General features: G+C 43.7%; 1 protein-coding gene across 1 annotated transcript in view; it reads left to right on the top strand.

The window, feature by feature from the left end:
• LOC121574156 (A disintegrin and metalloproteinase with thrombospondin motifs 6-like) overlaps positions 1-18,592 on the top strand; it is a 144,628-nt gene that overhangs the window by 88,355 nt on the left and 37,681 nt on the right. Inside the window, exons 15-18 of the mRNA XM_041886792.2 lie at positions 2,118-2,220; positions 3,491-3,624; positions 7,460-7,583; positions 11,663-11,743. Of these exons, the coding sequence (XP_041742726.2) occupies positions 2,118-2,220; positions 3,491-3,624; positions 7,460-7,583; positions 11,663-11,743 (442 nt within the window). The remainder of the gene's footprint in view (positions 1-2,117; positions 2,221-3,490; positions 3,625-7,459; positions 7,584-11,662; positions 11,744-18,592) is intronic.

The raw sequence follows: 18,592 nt of genomic DNA, 5'->3' as shown, positions 1-18,592 counted from the left end.
AATGTATTCTAATCAGTCAGGTTTTAGACCAGGTCATAGTACTATCTCTGCTGCATCCCTAGTTATAAATGATGTGGTTAACTGTATGATAAAAGGAAACATTGTGCTGCCCTCTTCATTGAACTGTCAAAGGAGTTCGATACTGTTGATCACTCACTGCTAATTCAGAGGCTTTCCTCAATTTGCCTAAACCAGGCTGCATGTAACTGGTTTAAAAATTACTTGACAGATAGAACTCAATGTGAATCTACTGATGGTGTTAAATCAGGTTTCCTGGATATTACGAAAGGTGTCCCGCAGGGGTAAATTCTGGGTCCTGTACTTTCTACTGTTTACATTAACAATATCGACTTGTCTGTAAATAATTGTAACCTGCACTTGTATGCCGATGATACTCTTGTGTAGGCCAAATAGGTGACTGTAAATTGTATCGTATTGTGTTGTAAATTAATTATTATTACCATACAGAGAATTAGACAATGTAGGCTACCCCTCTGTCTATTGGTTTATTTGCATTATCAAGCCTGTCTCAAAATACAACACTGCCCCTTTAATTAAGACATAAGCTTTTTACCTGACTGGCTTTTCAAAGACAGATTGAAATGTAGCCTACATGTTTTGTGCTCTTGTAGGAAGCAGTAACTGCCCATTGCTGATCTATACTGATCTATAACTGGGCTAATAACTCACTAGCTAGCAAAGAATATCATCAAATATGCACACGGGCGGCTCTGTGCTCTGATCTGAACTGATCTGAAAAGCACATTCACTTGCGGGGGCTACCCCTGCCAATAGAATTCTACTCCGTTGTGATCTGGCTTTGCCTACAACAAAATAACAGAGTCAATCTTGCAAAGTTAGATTTGTTTTTGGTTTGTTGCATTGAAAAGGGGCTGATATAATGTTGATTCCATCACAGAAAAAACGTCGATCTATATAGTGCAAACTCAGTGAAGTTCAATCTCTTGCATCTCTGTGCGGCCTGGCATTTCTGCTGCACGGCAATCCTGGAGGAGGTGCGAGGCCGCGCACACTTGCAGTTTTGCTCATCACTGCATTCTCTACCTGAAAGTTAGTTGGCCCTCTTTGATGTCACTAGGTTGACACATTGCTATGTTTTCATTTATAGTTCCAGGTGCATAGAGGGAAAAAACTAAATATTGGAAAGATAAACTCTAGCACATTGGCATTCTTTTATATAGACGATAGTGGTAAGCGTTGTCTTGATCAACATCACAGAAATGATTAAATGACTAATCTTAACACCCTAGTACTGTTCAGTCTGTCTTTTCTCACCTGAGCAGCGTGTCTGATGTTAGTGTATGGAACTGACTGGGGATTGGCCCTCACTTCAATAGTAATGAAAGTTGGTCACCCTTTCCTTCAGCTGAGTTCAGGCCTGTAGTGTGTGTGTGTGTGTGTGTGTGTGTGTGTGTGTGTGTGTGTGTGTGTGTGTGTGTGGACGTGTTTAACCAGAAGTCCCCACAAGAATAGTAAACAAACAAACATTTGACCAACTGGGGACATTTTGTTAGTCCCCACAAGGTAAAATGCTATTTCTAGGGGTTTAGGGTTAAGGTTAGAATTAGTGTTAGGGTTAGAATTACGTTAAGGGTTAGGATTAGGAGCTAGGGTTAGGTTTAGGGTTAGGGTTAGGGTTAGGGTTAGGGTAAGGGTAAGAGTACGGGTTAGGGTTACGTTTAGGGTTAGGGGTTAGGGAAAATAGGATTTTTAATGGGACTGAATTGTGTGTCCCCACAAGGTTAGCTGTACAAGACTGTGTGTGTGTGTGTGTGTGTGTGTGTGCGTGCGTGCGTGTGTATGTGGGTTCAGGCCTGTTTAGCCTGCTCTACTTTCAGCTTGTAAAATATAGCTTTGACCTGAGCTCACTCAAGTTTTTATTTGTGCTGAGGGTAAAGTGCTGCTGGCTTTCACACACACACATACGCACGCACACATGCACACACACACACACACACACACGCACACACGCACTGTCTTCCACAGTTAGTGAGATGTAGGTAACATAGCAACAGTGTGCTAAAGTTAGTTAAACTAGGCTTTGTAAACTACCCTAACATATTCTAACGTTTTGTTTTTGTTTTGCTGTTTTCTAGGCGTGTCCATCAGGATCCCGGGATTTCCGTGAGAAGCAGTGTGCTGACTTCGACATCATGCCGTTCCGTGGGAAATACTACAACTGGAAGCCCTACACTGGAGGTGAGATGGGAATAACGGGTCAATCCATCCATCCCTCTGTGACTGTGTTGTTGTGTACCCAGCTAATACCAACAGTAAGCTGGACTCTTTGATGGGCTAAGAATTCCTGGGATTCCCACGTTGTGTTTGATGGCCGTCTGGATGGCCATTCCAGATCTTTAGCCCTCTATGAAGGCATGGCAGTGGGATTTGGCAGCGTGGAAGGGGAGGGATCTGGGTCCATTGAGGCATGAATTTTGGCACGTCACCATCTGAGTTAGATTTGATCTATTCTCTAATTTTCACTAACAGAACTAAAGAAGGCAGTGGAAACCACAAAGAAACACACACACACATGCATCCACACGCACGCACACACACACCACACGCACGTGCAACACATAAATCACAGTCTAGTTCTAGACTGTGAGCTATAAATTGAACTCTGTAATCACACTACTCCCATTAGTCAAAGCCATGACCTCTTCTCTGACTGGGACAAATCCCTTGGACTGTCAACCTACATGTAGAGACTGGAGATAATCTCAGTGTGGATGTCACGGTGGTTTATGTTGGCAGCCCCAGCTATCTCTCCCAGTGACAGTGCTGTAGTGACGTCAGGCCCCAGGTCCAGGATCAGATCTAGGGATGACGAATAGAATTCTTTATTACTATTAACAAGCTCTAGAGGAGAGCAGAGGAGCACAGAGGTGCCGAGCTCAGCACGGGGCCTTGATTGATCTCCTGGGACTCCTGGCTCACAACTAGCACCACAAAAGGAGTTATGTGCTTTTTTAAATCAAACTTAATTATTTTCTTATAGATAGATAAATTCATACTCATGTCACTCATCATGGCACACATGATGGGGATGATGTGAATCAGCTGTTATAGAACATTATTATAATTTGTGTGGGAACCTGTAATCCTTTCTGTCTCGGCCCTCTACTTCCTGTTCGTGGGTGTAGGCCCAGGTTACCATCTCTGTGACAAATGTTTCTGTTGACTCTAAGTTTGTGGTCGATGTGGCTCAGTCGGTAAAGCATGGTGCCTACAACGCCAAGGGTTGTGGGTTTGATTCTCGCTGGTGCCACCCATACGTAAAATGTATGCATGCATGACTAAAAGTCGTTTTGGTTAAAAGAGTCTGCTAAATAGCATATATTATATATTGTGTTTTTGCTGAACTCTCCCTACTGTATGTATAACTACGTGTACAATACTTGTCATCTGCCCTGTGGAATTGTGTCCACTACGTTTGACCTTGTGACCTTTGCCCTGTGTGCTCCAGGTGGTGTGAAGCCGTGTGCTCTGAACTGTCTGGCGGAGGGATATAACTTCTACACTGAGCGCTCCCCGGCCGTCATCGATGGAACACGCTGCCAGGCCGACTCACTGGACATCTGCATCAATGGAGAGTGCAAGGTGAGAGAGAGAGAGAGAGAGAGAGAAAGAGATCTGTCTGTCTGTGTGTCTTGAGTGTTCTTGCGACGTAGTGGTGGTTTGATCAAGGTTCAATGACTGTAAATTGCCCCAAATAAGAGCGTCTGCTTAAAGTACACTCTTAGAAAAATTGGTTCCAAAAGGGTTCTTCGGCTATCCCCATAGGAGAACCCTTTTTGGTTCCAGGTAGAACTCTTTTGGGTTCCATGTTTAAAGGGTTCTACATGGAACCAAAAAGGGTTCTTCAAAGGGTTTTCCTATGGGGACAGCCGAAGAACCCTTTTAGGTTGTAGATAGCACCTTTTTCCCCTTCTGGTTCCCACACTTTGTGCTGTGAGTCACCCCAGTCAACAAGACAAAGATCCACTAGACCCATGTTGCTTCCAGCCAGGATCCAGCCAGTATGACCCTAAATGAGACAGACTGTGGCCCAGACCACACCAGTGGGTGCTGACTAACCCATAGGAGAAGCACTCTACCATGTACATTACCTTATTACGTTATAACCAGCAAGCTAATAAAGTGGATGACTGTAACATAATGTAATGAAACTGTCCGAAAGGCTTTCCTGACCAGGAAACCCGACCCTCTGACTCAGTTTGTACAGTTGGTAGTCACAGTATTTGTGTTCATTCTTATCTAAAGGGACATTGTTTATATGATACTGACTGACTGGGCAGAAGTGGCTGAGAAACAGCAAATAAATACCATTATTCAATATATATCAATGTAGCGTTACAACAAAACATGGAGATCCAGTCTGTTTTCATTGAGCGATTGGCAGAAGTCTTAATCTAGACTCTTATCACAACTCAACCACTCATATCTGGGATTGTTTTGAAGTTCTCCTCAGGAAACTGAGTAACCAGATTAATGTGAGAATTTAATTGAAAGACATTGTCATTTATATCACCACTGGGCGTTTGTTTAAGGTCTGAATTTACATTCAAAATAGTTTTTGTTGAACAAATCTGAAAATCGTTGTTTATTAATGAGATCTTGCACCTAATGTTGTCTTTATTCCGTATGTGTACACTGTACACAACAATGAGTTAGGGTTTTTGTGTATGTGTGTTTGTGTGTGTGTATGCCTGTGTGTGTGTGTGTGTGTGCGTGTGTTGGAGGTTTCTTCCTACAGAGCACTGGGACACATTTATTCCTAGTCACAGTCCAAGGTGTATTTTTATTTCAGCAGCAGTTGGTCTTATGGAGTCTCTGACATGGTGTGATAAATATCTGGAACACCTTCTGCTTGGAGGCTGCTCAGAAATACTCAATATGATGTGTGTAGGCCTACGCACGTGTTGGAGAAAGACAGAGGGAGAGAGAGAGAGAATAATGAGAAAATGAAAGAAAGAAGAAACTGATAGGGATAGGGCAGAGAAATGTAGAGATTGAGAAGGAGAGAGAGAACAGATAGAGTAGAGAATGTGATGACGCTGATGATGTCCTGATCGTAGGCTGCGGTGACACAGACGAAGAAGCAGTACGCGACCACGATGTAAATCTCCTGGCATTGATGGAGTGCTGCCGATCAGTTAAGCTGCAGTTCAAGGTGAAAGACGTCCACTTCCATGGCCACATTCTCTCAGCCAAAGGCCTGAAGCCGGACCCAGACAAAGTCCGAGCGATCCTCGACATGCCAAACCCGTCTGAGTGCAGCGTCTCATCGGCTTTGCAAACTATCTTGCAAAGTTCATGCCACACCTATCAGCAGTCTGTGAGCCTCTGCGCCGGCTGCTGGACTAAGACACACCATGGCACAGGTTACCCAAACATGTCAGGCATGCCATCTGTTCTCTACAGCAGGAACAACATGATGTTCAACAGATCAATCAGGCAGACTACAGATCACCGCCTAGCCCAGATCAGGCAACACACTGACAAGGCCGAACACCTACAGTCACTGAAGTCCATGGTTCTCAGAGGTTGGCCGTACTGAAAGAGGAGACACCTTTCACAGCGAGAGGATAATGGACCTTTCGAGACGAGATCAGCGTGCAAAATGGCATCTTGTTCAGAGATCAGAAGATCATTATCCCCAAGTCACTACGTCCAGAGATGTTTACCCGCATACACTCCAGTCACATTGGAGGTGACGCATGCTACCGCCAGGCACACAAAACATTATACTGGCCAAACATGCAGAAATTAAAGACTAAGTCAGCAGCTGTAACACATGCAACGAGTACGCTCATGAACAGCAAAAGGAAACCATGATGTCACACGAACTGCCCACAAAGGCCTAGCAAATCGTCAGCATGGACTTACTCTGCCACAGACAAAAGGACAATCTTCTCATCGTTGATCGCTACTCTGACTTTTGGGAAATTGAACTGCTCCCTGACTTGTCTACAGAGACGGTCATAAAGCACTGCAAGGTGCAGTTTGCAAGGCAAGCCTGACAAGGTCATCACGGACAATGGCCCACAATTCACTGCACAGTTCAAGCGTTTCGCCTCAGAATGGGAGTTTGACCACGTGACCTCCTCTCCAAGGCACCCAAAGGCAAATGGCAAGCAAAGTCAGCTGTCAAGATTGCAAGAAACCTGTTAAGCAGGGCCTTGCATGACAGCAACGACCCCTGGAAAGCCATCTTGCAGTGGAGGAACCCACCAACAACATGGACCGCAGCTCAGCACAACGCCTTCTGTCCAGACGTCTGAAGACTACCATCCCCGTAGCCAACAAGCTACTTGAGCCCTGCGTCATGGTTGGCGTCACGGACTAACTGCGCCACAGAAAGCAGCTCGTTAAGTGCTTCTACGACCGGACTGCTCGAGACCTACCAGAGCTGGAGGTGGGTGAAACGATAAGGATGAAACCGCTGCCGGGAGACCACACAGGACTTTGGAGGCTGGGCACGTGTCTACAGAGAGTTGCACCACGTTCTTACATGGTGGATGTCGGTGGCTCCCTCTATCGTCACAATCTGGTTGATCTGCAGAGCAGACAACAAACCAGAACGTGCCATACACTCACCTAGATGAGCTGGATCACAGTCCAGGCCTAAGGGCAAGGGGTGCAGAATTGAGACATGAGCCAACTGAGGGTGAGACTTCTACCCCACCAAGATCTCCAGCTCCTGGCCCTAGTCCTAACCCTGTTATATAAAAAAAAAGGAAGACGACAACTGAAGTAAAATGTAATGCATTTTCATTTGTTATGACTTGACTGTTAAGAACTTAATATTGTGCTGTTATGTTTGCACTTTCTATTGAAAAGCATGATGTTACGGAGTCTAGTTAATAGGTAATCGACTAGCTGGGCTGTTCCCTGGACTCCGTATGTAGGGACTTGTACAATATTGAACATGGCTATTGAACTTGACATTTGTGTTTGTCTTTATTCTTTAATCTAACATATCATACAGAAACAGAGACTGTGAGAGGGAGTGAGAGAGAAAGAGACGAAGAGCGAATGTGAGGGATGTGTGGGAAAATGTATTTTTCTCTCTTGTCGTTAAGGTGACACCCATAATTCCCGCATCACATTTTAGAGTCTCAATATCTTAAAACAGAGTCTATTAAATGCTGAAATACCTACTCTCTAGAGAGACTGGCTAGATGTCAGTCTGACCCTCTCATCCAACTGTCATTCTACTGTTGGTAGTACCCAGGTACTATCCAATAATGAGTCAGCGTTTTAACTGACGTAAAACTGCTGCTCCATGCAGCTTCCACAGACATAAAGTCACTTCTTTAGCACTTCTCTTTATTACTATGTTATTATTATGGTATTATTAAACAATATTATTATGGTATACTGTAAGTTCTACTTGATGTAATATAACATGGTACCATGTCTCCTCTCTCAGCACGTAGGCTGTGACAACATCCTGAGCTCAGACGCTAAGGAGGACCGCTGTCGGGTGTGTGGAGGGGACGGCAGCACCTGTGAGGCCACAGAGGGATTGTTCAATGACTCTCTGCCCAGAGGAGGTAAGACCCAGGCTGGGGACAGAACCTGACAGGGCTCCTTACTTCAGGTGTGCAAATGTTTTAGTTCCATACAAAAAAAGGGAGTGTATCGTGTAAAGAAGAAAATAATAGAGAAGCGAAGAAGCGTGTATAGTGTAGAGAGGACAGGGGGTGAGAAGAGAAGAAGAGTGTATAGTGTAGAGAGGACAGGGGTTGAGAAGAGAAGAAGAGTGTATAGTGTAGAGAGGACAGGGGTTGAGAAGAGAAGAAGAGTGTATAGTGTAGAGAGGACAGGGGTTGAGAAGAGAAGAAGAGTGTATAGTGTAGAGAGGACAGGGGTTGAGAAGAGAAGAAGAGTGTATAGTGTAGAGAGGACAGGGGTTGAGAAGAGAAGAAGAGTGTATAGTGTAGAGAGGACAGGGGTTGAGAAGAGAAGAAGATTTTATAGAGTACAGAATACAGGTGTAGAGAAGAGAAGACGTGTTTATAGTGTAGAGAAAACAGGTTGAGAAGAGAAAAAGAGTGTATAGTGTAGAGAAAACAGGAGTAGAGAAGAGAAGAAGAGTTTATAGTGTATAGAAGACAGGGGTTAAGAAGAGAATAAGAGTGTATAGTGTAGAGAAGACAGGAGTAGAGAAGAGAAGAAGAGTTTATAGTGTAGCGAAGACAGGGGTTGAGAAGAGAAGAAGAGTGTATAGTGTAGAGAGGACAGGGGTTGAGAAGAGAAGACGAGTTTATAGTGTAGAGAAAACGGATTGAGAAGAGAAGAAGAGTTTATAGTGTACAGAAGACAGGAGTAGAGAAGAGAAGAATAGTTTATAGTGTAGAGAAGACAGGAGTAGAGAAGAGAAGAAGATTTTATAGTGTAGAGAGGACAGGGGTTGAGAAGAGAAGAAGAGTGTATAGTGTAGAGAAAACAGGGGTTGAGAAGAGAAGAAGAGTGTATAGTGTAGAGAGGACAGGGGTTGAGAAGAGAAGAAGAGTGTATAGTGTAGAGAGGACTGGGGTTGAGAAGAGAAGAAGAGTGTATAGTGTAGAGAGGACAGGGGTTGAGAAGAGAAGAAGAGTGTATAGTGTAGAGAGGACAGGGGTTGAGAAGAGAAGAAGAGTGTAGAGTGTAGAGAGGACTGGGGTTGAGAAGAGAAGAAGAGTGTATAGTGTAGAGAAAACGGGTTGAGAAGAGAAAAAGAGTGTATAGTGTATAGAAAACAGGAGTAGAGAAGAGAAGAAGAGTTTATAGTGTAGAGAAGACGGGGGTTGAGAAGAGAAGAAGAGTGTATAGTGTAGAGAAAATAGGGGTTGAGAAGAGAAGAAGAGTGTATAGTGTAGAGAAGACAGGAGTGGAGAAGAGAAGAAGAGTTTATAGTGTAGAGAAGACAGGGGTTGAGAAGAGAAGAAGAGTGTATAGTGTAGAGAAGACAGGAGTAGAGAAGAGAAGAAGAGTGTATAGTGTAGCGAAGACAGGGGTTGAGAAGAGAAGAAGAGTGTATAGTGTAGAGAGGACAGGGGTTGAGAAGAGAAGAAGAGTTTATAGTGTAGAGAAAACGGATTGAGAAGAGAAGAAGAGTTTATAGTGTACAGAAGACAGGAGTAGAGAAGAGAAGAATAGTTTATAGTGTACAGAAGACAGGATTAGAGAAGACAAGAAGAGTTTATAGTGTAGAGAAGACAGGAGTAGAGAAGAGAATAAGATGTTATAGTGTAGAGAGGACAGGGGTTGAGAAGAGAAGAAGAGTGTATAGTGTAGGGAAAACAGGGGTTGAGAAGAGAAGAAGAGTGTATAGTGTAGAGAGGACAGGGGTTGAGAAGAGAAGAAGAGTTTATAGTGTAGAGAGGACAGGGGTTGAGAAGAGAAGAAGAGTGTAGAGTGTAGAGAGGACTGGGGTTGAGAAGAGAAGAAGTGTGTATAGTGTAGAGAAAACAGGGGTTGAGAAGAGACAAAGAGTTTATAGTGTAGAGAGGACAGGGGTCGAGAAGAGAAGAAGAGTGTATAGTGTAGAGAGGACAGGGGTTGAGAAGAGAAGAAGGGTTTATAGTGTAGAGAAGACAGGGGTTGAGAAGAGAAGAAGATTTTATAGTGTAGAGAGGACAGGGGTTGAGAAGAGAAGAAGAGTGTATAGTGTAGAGAGGACAGGGGTTGAGAAGAGAAGAATAGTTTATCGTGTAGAGAAAACATGGGTTGAGAAGAGAAGAAGAGTTTATAGTGTAGAGAAAACAGGGGTTGAGAAGAGAAGAAGAGTGTATAGTATAGAGAAGACACGGGTTGAGAAGAGAAGAAGAGTTTATAGTGTAGAGAAAACGGGTTGAGAAGAGAAGAAGAGTGTATAGTGTAGAGAACAGGGGTTGAGAAGAAAATAAGGGTGTATAGTGTAGAGAAGACAGGGGTTGATAAGAGAAGAAGAGTGTATAGTGTAGAGAAAACAGGGGTTGAGAAGAAAAGAAGAGTGTATAGTGTAGAGAAGACAGGGGTTGAGAAGAGAAGAAGAGTTTATAGTGTAGAGAAGGCAGGGGTTGAGAAGAGAAGAAGATTTTATAGTGTAGAGAGGACAGGGGTTGAGAAGAGAAGAAGAGTGTATAGTGTAGAGAAGACAGGGGTTGAGAAGAGAAGAAGAGTTTATAGTGTAGAGAAAACGGATTGAGAAGAGAAGAAGAGTGTATAGTGTAGAGAAAACGGGTTGAGAAGAGAAGAAGAGTTTATAGTGTACAGAAGACAGGAGTAGAGAAGAGAAGAAGAGTTTATAGTGTAGAGAAGACGGGTTGAGAAGAGAAGAAGAGTGTATAGTGTAGAGAAGACAGGAGTTGAGAAGAGAAGAAGAGTTTATAGTGTAGAGAGGACAGGGGTTGAGAAGAGAAGAAGAGTGTATAGTGTAGAGAAAACGTGTTGAGAAGAGAAGAAGAGTTTATAGTGTACAGAAGACAGGAGTAGAGAAGAGAAGAAGAGTTTATAGTGTACAGAAGACAGGAGTAGAGAAGAGAACAAGAGTTTATAGTGTACAGAAAACGGGTTGAGAAGAGAAAAAGAGTGTATAGTGTAGAGAAGACAGGAGTAGAGAAGAGAAGAAGAGTTTATAGTGTAGAGAAGACAGGGGTTGAGAAGAGAAGAAGAGTGTATAGTGTAGAGAAGACAGGAGTAGAGAAGAGAAGAAGAGTGTATAGTGTAGAGAAGACAGGGGTTGAGAAGAGAAGAAGAGTGTATAGTGTAGAGAAGGGTAAGTGATGTTTCTGAGACCGCTACTCTGTGCGTTCTGAAAGCTGCCAAACACTGCACATTTATAATCACTTTCCGGGAGACACATCCTCGTGCATAAAAGCAAGGTGAAAACTATTTTTGGCAGAGCAACCCTGTCCAAGGGCCAACAGAGCACTGTATTCAAAACACTTCATTTTTCATGGAAATCTTTTCCCCCTTTGTCACCCAATGATAAAGCATATGTTTTTGGGAATTGAGAAACATGTTGTCAAAACATAAATGGAAGCATAATATATTCACATTAACAACATCATCCAGTGAAGGACTCAGAGTGGAGATATGGCTTCATCCTGGCTCTGGGTCCAAGACTAGTGGAGATATGGCTTCATCCTGGCTCTGGGTCCAAGACTAGTGGAGATAAGGCTTCATCCTGTCTCTGGGTCCAAGACTAGTGGAGATATGACTTCATCCTGGCTCTGGGTCCAAGACTAGTGGAGATATGGCTTCATCCTGGCTCTGGGTCCAAGACTAGTGGAGATATGGCTTCATCCTGGCTCTGGGTCCAAGACTAGTTTAGATATGGCTTCATCCTGGCTCTGGGTCCAAGACTAGTGGAGATAAGGCTTCATCCTGGCTCTGGGTCCAAGACTAGTTGAGATATGGCTTCATCCTGGCTCTGGGTCCAATACTAGTTGAGATATGGCTTCATCCTGGCTCTGGGTCCAAGACTAGTGGAGATAAGGCTTCATCCTGGCTCTGGGTCCAAGACTAGTGGAGATATGGCTTCATCCTGGCTCTGGGTCCAAGACTAGTCTATAGAGAGACAAAAACACATTTTCCTTCTATGGTATGGCCAGTAATACATCTAAATATACTGTGTCTGTAATGGTTTTGTCCCCTTCTCTTCCAGGCTACATGGAGGTTGTTCAGATACCAAGGGGGTCAGTCCACATAGAAATCAAAGAAATTGCCATGTCCAAAAACTACATTGGTAAGTGATCTCTTTCATACACTATAAAATGAAACCAACAAGAAAAGTGACCATCATCAAATCAAATCAAATCAAGTTGTATTGGTCACATACACATATTTAGCAGATGTTATTGCGGGTGTAGCGAAATCATTATAAGAACTAAGACACATTATTTTGATGATCCTTTATTTCTTTACATTCTATCCCTCTGTGAATGTCATTATGGCCTGTCCTTAACTCCACATAACTTTTGAACTGTCATGTTGTATAATGATTAGAAGACAGGTGCAGGAATACGTATTAGGGGTTTTATTACTCCACCCAACACAAACACGTATATATATACAAAATGGATGTAACCCAAACAAAGAGCGAGGTGTAACCTCTACACAATACACGGGACGAGACCCGTAAACAACCAAAGCAGAATACACGGTACTCACGAGACCAACGGACATGGGACAATAATGGACAAGGACAATGGGGAACAGAGGGCACATATATACACATATTAATCAGGGGAAATGGGAACCAGGTGTGCGTAATGAGACAAGACAGTCCGGGGTTGGTAGTAATGATCCATGTCAGTGACGCCTAGAAAGCCGGTGACGTAGACCTCCGGAACTGGTGAACGAAATGAGCAGCAGTACCGGGGGGATCCGTGACAGTGTGAAATCAACCTGTTTAATATTAGCAGTTTGGTTCAGTTCTTTGTTTAAAGATCCAGTCTTCCTCATCCCTTAGTGCTTCTAGAGCAGAGCAGACGATGCCATGAAGTAGTTTTAACTCACACTAAATTAATAGCTTCAACATTATAAAAACGATTCAGTGCATGTCCAGTGGTAGTCTTGGCGTTGGTCTCTCCCTCTTAGTTCCAGACTAAACAGAAAAACAATCAAACAAGATGATTTAATATAGTGTTGTTGTCTGGTCTGACATTAACTAGAGCTGTGTGACAGAGTGGTGAGGTTTACTGCTGAGGGTGTTGATGGAGAACTGAAGTCAGGCTTTGATAACGTCAGGCGTCGTTACAGTTACAGCCCTGTGGTGACAGCCCTGTGGTGACAGCTCTGTGGTGACAGCCCTGTGATGATAGCTCTGTGGTGACAGCCCTGTGATGACAGCTCTGTGGTGACAGCCCTGTGATGACAGCTCTGTGGTGACAGCCCTGTAGTGACTGAGGCCCTCATGGATTCAAGTGGATACAATGATGTATATAAAACATATAAACATATAAAAGTTGTTTTATCCGGGGATTGGAGGGACGCCATGTGCGACTGACGTGTTTTCCGTTTGCTCCCGTGGTATTTTTAAAGTTTATGTGAATTTTGCAGCAAAACCGTATTTATTTTCATATATTATTTTGGTGATCCCTTCCCGTAAAAACCAAGACTACTTTACTTCCAAATATCAGCATGTCGACGAAACATAAGGCCAAAAGCATGACTTTGAGAAAACCCGGCCTACAAGACACACTCTCATCACCGCCCTCCCCTGAGCCTGACGACCCGGGGACTGATACTCTACCCGGGGGGGCGGCTTGGCCTGGCGGCGCTGAAGTGAACATTCTCGAGGCCATCAAACTACTACGCTCTGAGATAGTTGAAATGAAAACGGAGGTGGTTGCTACGATTGAGGCCCGAATAAAGGAGGTTTCTGATACTTTAAAAGCAGATATAACCATCCTGCGGAACGAGACGGTGCCGGCAATCGCATCACTCAAAACAACAATGGAGTCGCACACTACAACGATTGCAGCACTGGAGACCTTCGCTACAAATGTCTCCGACTTAACTACATCCCTGGAGGCTGACGTGAAACGCCTAGCTGCGGACTTGAAAAAGGTGAAGGAGAGCTGTGTAAGTTTGGAGGGATTCTCTCGCCGCAATAACCTGAGACTTGTATCAGTCCCAGAGTCAGCGGAAATGCCTCGCGCCACGGATTTCGTTTCTGGGCTGCTGAAAGATGTTCTAGCCTTAGATGAAAAGCCCCTGATTGATCGTGCCCACCGGTCGCTGCGCCCAAAGCCCCGGGATGGGGAGAGGCCCCGTGACATAATTCTTCGAGTGCACTTTTTCCATGAGAAGATGGAGATTCTCCGACGAGCCCGCAATACCACTCTGAGCTTTCAAGGACAGAGCTTCTCCATCTACCAGGACTACTCCCCCCACTGTTTCCAGGCAGCGCGCAGCTTTCGGACAGGCCAAACGACTACTTCGGGACCATCCAGGTGTGAAGTACGGACTGCGATTCCCGGCCCGTTTATGGCTATCTCATGATGGTAAAGACTACACATTTGAATCTCCGGATGAGGCTCTCTCTCACATTCAACGTCACATCAAGAAGTCTTGAACTTGCTCATAGTTCAGCAACTGTTGCTAGCGAACTGTGGATAGTAAGTAACCCACCTGTGGTACAACTATGTTTAGCTACAACATGCTAATTTTGTATAGTTGGGGGGTTTGCGTACCCATTCAGGCTTATTTGATGTGATCTAATGTTTTGATCATCTAGTGTGCTTGCCTTACAAGCATTCAGTCATTTTAATTTCATTGTATTGCGGTTTTACTATACTCCTGTGTTTTCTAGGCTGTCTTGCTCACCTATTCAGTTTGTTTACATAGTGTCTCAGTGACTCAAAATATTCTTGGTTATTTGCTTACTGCATCCGTTTGCATTGACCCAGTAAACAGTAAATGCTTCCCGAGGCGACACGTTTTTTTGGGGTCTTCACTTAAATTTTAAGGCTCTGAGCGTCATTTATGCCCAGCAAGCGTTAAACGTTGCGCACACGTAGTTTTTTGGTCTTGGTTGTAAGCTGTCTCAGCATTCAACTAGACAACTATTATAATAATAATAATTATTATCATTTTGATTGTCTTACTACGATTTCCTTACTTCAAATTAGGTTTTCGGCTGAGAGCCGTTACACATTCTATTTATTTTCTTTATTTTCTCTCTCAAATGCCTGTTATAAGACTGGGAATATAATTATATACATCTACAAGTGGTGCTTTTGTAATTTCGTCTGCACAAGGGATTCACCTTAATTTCTTTTATTTAAAAAATGATTATCTCTTTTTGCTGTTTGATCCACTAACAAAACACGACTTTAAAGAGCGGGACTGTGGGTTTAGGTTTAAGACCGCACTCTCACAGACATACTGTGCGAAGAGAACATGCTCTATTTAGGCTTGTACCTCGTTTGGGGAGGTACTGTCTGGGATGGGGGAGGGGTGGGGGGGAGGGGTTGAATTGTTCAGTTCTAATGTTGTCATTCTGTCTTTTTTGTTTTTTTTCGGTACTTTTTCTCAACATCTACCACCGTACATTATTACTCTGAGACAAGTTATTCTGGGGTTTCTGGGCGCTCATTGCTTTTCCATTCTATGCTCTAATGACGGGGTTGTATAACGGGAATGCCCAGAGGGGCCGAAACAATGCGATCAAATACATTTCGTGGAACACCAAAGGGGTTAATAACCCAGTGAAACGTAAGAGGGTGTTGACACACTTAAAGGGTTTGAATGCAAATGTTGCATTTCTACAAGAGACTCACTTGAGGACTGGTGAGCACTTTAGGATGCGTAGGGACTGGGTTGGTCAAGTGTTCCACTCTAACTTTCATAGTAAATCAAGAGGGGCTGCCATTTTGGTTGATAAAGTCACTCCCTTTGTAGCTTCTGAGGTTATCGCTGATCCTAAGGGACGATACGTCATAGTAACCGGTAAACTGTTTTCTACCCCTCTTGTTTTGGCTAGTGTTTATGCTCCCAATTGGGATGACACAAGTTTCATTTCTTCCTTTTTGTCTGCTACACCCAATTTAGATTCTCATTTATTGATTTTAGGGGGATTTCAACTGCAAAATGTCCCCAGTTCTTGACAAGTCCTCACGAACAACTACAGGCCCATCTAAATGTGCCCTACTTATTCAAGCCTTTCTTCAGAAATATGCCATGTTTGAGGCCTGGCGTTTCCTACATCCTACAGATAGACAGTATTCCTTTTATTCTCATGTTCATCAAACATACTCCCGGATTGATTACTTCTTTTTGGACAAAAACTTTTGCCTAACCTTCGGCAGTGTACTTACAAGAGTATTGTTATTTCGGACCATTCACCATTAGTGCTTGAACTAGAGTTTCCCCAGCGACCTCCTATGTGTTATCAATGGCGTCTTAACCCCATTTTACTCTCAGATAAGGAGTTTGTCAATTTCATTTCTTCTGAAATCACCTTATTCCTAGAAACTAATTCAACACCAGGTATGTCCTGCTCTACCATATGGGAGTCTCTCAAAGCATACCTACGTGGCCAAATTATTTCTTATACAGCCAACCAAAACAGAGTTCGCTCTCAGCGACTTCCGGGACCTGAGCGAATCCATAGCCACATTGGATGAGAAGTATGCCACGGTTCCTTCCTCTGATCTGCATAAAGAGCGCCAACTACTCCAATCTGAATTTGATGAGCTTTCTACCAGGCAAGCTGAACAGCTACTCTTGCGAGCTCGGTACAGAGTGTATGAACAAGGCGACAAGGCCAGTAAACTCCTTGCACATCAGATCCGTAAATCTGAGGCCTCACGTTTAATCCCACAAATAAGGACCCCGTCTGGTGCCACCACAGTTATACATAAAGAGATCAATGATCAATTCAAACAATTTTATTCTGCGCTATACACCTCTGAATCCCCTCAAGACCCTTTGCTGATTGATTCCTTCTTTAATGGCCTGAATATGCCTTCAATTGATACAGACACCCATGACTATCTAGAAGAAGAATTTACACCTGAGGAGATTGCAACAGCAGTGTCCGCAATGAAAAGCGGTAAATCACCGGGTCCGGATGGTTTTCCAACCGAATTTTACAGGACGTTTTCTGGTCTGCTTTGCCCATTCTTGTCTCGACTATTTGCAGAGTGCCTTAATACCTCAAAGCTACCGCCTAGTCTTTATCAAGCTTCAATTTCATTACTATTAAAGAAAAACAAAGACCCCCTTGAATGTGGATCCTTTCGCCCAATCTCGCTTTTAAACTGTGATTACAAAATCCTAGCCAAGCTTTTTAGCCATCCGTATGGAAGGCTCGCTGCATCAAGTAATACACTCTGACCAGACTGGCTTTGTGAGAAATAGGCATTTGTTTTTCAATATTAGGCGCCTTATGAATATACTGTACTCCCCTGCGTCGGAGGACCCAGAGGTGGTGGTCTCACTTGATGCAGAAAAAGCGTTTGACCGCGTTGAGTGGGATTACCTAACAGCCACCCTTTATAGATTTGGCTTTGGCCCCAAATTCATTGCGTGGATAAAGATTCTTTATTTTTCCCCCATGGCTTCGGTACGGACTAACAACTTGTCCTCTGACTATTTTCCCTTGCACCGCGGATCCAGACAGGGCTGTCCACTCTCCCCCCTTGTTGTTTGCTTTGGCAATCGAACCTCTCGCCATTGCATTACGCTCTAATGATGCCATTCAAGGAATAATCCGGACGGGCTCAGAGCAGAAAGTCTCGCTATATGCGGATGACCTCCTTTTGTTTATCTCTAACCCTGATACCTCATTGCCACGCGCCTTATCTGTTCTTAAAAGGTTTGGATCAATCTCAGGGTACAAGCTGAACCTAGGCAAGAGTGAGCTTTTTCCTGTAAACAAGGCTGCTTTAAAGTGCTCTTTTACAAGTTCTCAGTTTAGGATTGTCCGGGATCAATTCACCTACTTGGGAGTTAAAGTGACAAGGAAATATTCAAATCTGTTTCAGGAAAACTTGGTTGCTCTAGCAGACAGTTTGAAACAATCTTTTGCTTTTTTGGAATGCGCTACCTCTTTCTCTTATCGGAAGGATTAATGTCATTAAAATGAGTGTGTTGCCCAAATTTCTATATTTATTTCAATGTCTACCCATTTTTATTCCAAAATCTTTTTTTATTTCACTGGATCAAACATTCATGCATTTTATTTGGGATGGCAAGGTACCACGGATTGGTAGAAAACATTTACAGAAGCCTAAGTCATTGGGGGGTTAGCTCTACCAAATTTTCAGACATACTATTGGGCTGCAAATTTCAGAGCCCTTCTGTACTGGCTGCAGACTGATCCTACTGGCCCTAGACCAATCTGGGTCCAGATGGAGTCTGAATCGTGTAAACCTGCTGCACTTTCTTCTGTGTTGTGCTCGTCTCTCCCAGTGTCCCTAGGCAAAAGGTGTGTCAACCCAATTGTAAAGCAGTCTCTTAAAATTTGGAATCAGTTCCGCTTAGCCTTTGGCCTCCGAGGCTTTTCTCTATCAGGCCCAATCAATCAGAACATTTTATTTCCTCCATCTTTGAATGATGGGGCTTTTGACATCTGGCACTCACTAGGCCTCTCCTCACTAGCCCAATTATTCTTTGATGATACATTTGCCTCTTTTGCTCAGTTACAGGAAAGGTTCAACCTCCCCCAATCCCACTTTTCCGCTATCTCCAGACTAGGAACTTTGTCAGAGCTAACACACCTGAATTTCCCCCATAGGCCTGTGAATACAGCTATAGAGAGCATCCTGGAGCTGAACAAGCTTCCTAGGGCGCAATTTCAGATGTATATGCAATCATTCATGACTTACAGAACCCTTCTTTGGTGCCTTTAAAGACTCGATGGGAAAAGGATTTGGGGGAGGAACTTGGGGAAGACACCTGGGAATCTGTGCTGCGCAGGGTGCATTCGTCCTCTTTTAGCACTAGACACAGCCTCATTCAATTCAAGGTGGTTCACCGTATCCACTGGTCTGGGGCCAGACTTGGAAGAATATTCTCTGATTTTGATCCTACCTGTGTCAGATGTAAAATTGAACCGGCCACACTGTTGCATATGTTCTGGGGC

The sequence above is a fragment of the Coregonus clupeaformis genome, chromosome 9 (genome assembly GCF_020615455.1).
Source record: "Coregonus clupeaformis isolate EN_2021a chromosome 9, ASM2061545v1, whole genome shotgun sequence".
NCBI lineage: Eukaryota > Metazoa > Chordata > Actinopteri > Salmoniformes > Salmonidae > Coregonus > Coregonus clupeaformis.
This window is presented reverse-complemented; position numbering and strand designations above follow the sequence as displayed.